Here is a 1,213-nt window from a genome sequence, read left to right as displayed (position 1 = left end):
GGGGGGCGGCCATCATGCCCCCAACAGCCAGCGGCTCGCAGCCCGGGGCCATACACTTCTTCTGCTGCCAGTAGTGCTCCAGACACCTGCCCAGGAGTGGCAGGTTACCTGTGAGTAAAAAGAGGATAGTGCAAACCTCTATCTCTTGCCCAAGGTGGAGAAAACCGTCCCTGCCTCTCCTGCTCGGCCCAAGCTAAATTCCGCTTTCTCATCTGCCCAGTTCCTCCCAGCTCAGCCTGCTGAGTGAGCAAACCCAGCCCTGTCACATGGCTGTTTATTTTTAATCCTCCAGAGGGGGAGGATTTGCTTGCTTCAATGCCCCAGCTTCCCCTCCACAGCATCCCAGTGGCCAAAGGCCAAATGAATCCACTGCACAGGCTCCTCATGGCCCCCAGCGCCACCACGGGATGGAGAAATTCAACCAGGCTTGGCCTGTCTAACTCCTGCTTCCTCAAGCCTTCGCTCCAGCCCCAATTTGGCAGCATTGCCTGTAATGGGCCAGGAAGATTTGAGACTTCTGCAGCTACAAGAACCTACACCATCTTTTCTCCCCTCGCCAGGACTGCACCAGCTCTCCCCAGGGAAGCTGGTCGTTCTCAGTCATTGAAAGGGCTGGCCTGGCCCAGGAAGGGGGGCTCCCACCTTGCCTCAAGGCCTGGGCACACTCCTCCGCGTTGCTCACCAGCGCATCAGCGTTCTGCACGGTGGAGGGCAGCCTGGCATACCAGTTTCTCACCACGTCCTGCCAGGGGCCAGAACATCCCGGTCACCACCCTCCTGGCTCCAGCAGCAGCCAGGGAGGCAGCGGCACACCCACAGCCTTCGGTGCCACAGCTCTTGTTGAGGTGGCAAAGCTCTGCACCAGCAAAGGGGACAGGCACCAAAGTGCTCCAGTGGGGGGAGCAGAAGCCAGAGCGTGCAGCACCCAGGCGTTACCTGGAGCAGGTTGCGGGCCAGGCGAGTTTTCCCTGTGTACACCAGCAGCAAGTGATCGTTGAGAGTCTGGGTAAAACCATCAGGGACCAGGATCTTCTCCACCTCCACCCTAAGCGGCAGCTGGGCCTTCGACCGCCCAATATTGATGCCAGGCACAAGCCCACCCACCTGGTCCTGCCAACCGCCACCTGCGAAGCAGAGGGTCCTCAGCCACTACTGGCCCCCCTACCCACCACGTGCAGCAGTAGCTGCTGCCCCTCGTCGCTAACTGTGGCGA

General features: G+C 60.2%; 1 protein-coding gene across 1 annotated transcript in view; it reads right to left on the bottom strand.

Moving 5' to 3' along the window:
- FUK (fucokinase) overlaps positions 1-1,213 on the bottom strand; it is a gene marked incomplete at its 5' end in the record, with an annotated part of 3,742 nt that overhangs the window by 566 nt on the left and 1,963 nt on the right. The window contains 3 exons of the mRNA XM_010139964.1: positions 24-108; positions 643-742; positions 937-1,124. Coding sequence (XP_010138266.1) covers positions 24-108; positions 643-742; positions 937-1,124 — 373 coding nt within the window. The remainder of the gene's footprint in view (positions 1-23; positions 109-642; positions 743-936; positions 1,125-1,213) is intronic.

The sequence above is a fragment of the Buceros rhinoceros genome, unplaced genomic scaffold, assembly GCF_000710305.1.
Source record: "Buceros rhinoceros silvestris isolate BGI_N320 unplaced genomic scaffold, ASM71030v1 scaffold37287, whole genome shotgun sequence".
Taxonomy (NCBI): Eukaryota; Metazoa; Chordata; class Aves; order Bucerotiformes; family Bucerotidae; genus Buceros; species Buceros rhinoceros.
Note: the sequence above shows the minus strand (reverse complement) of the source record. Positions and strands in the feature narration are given on the sequence as shown.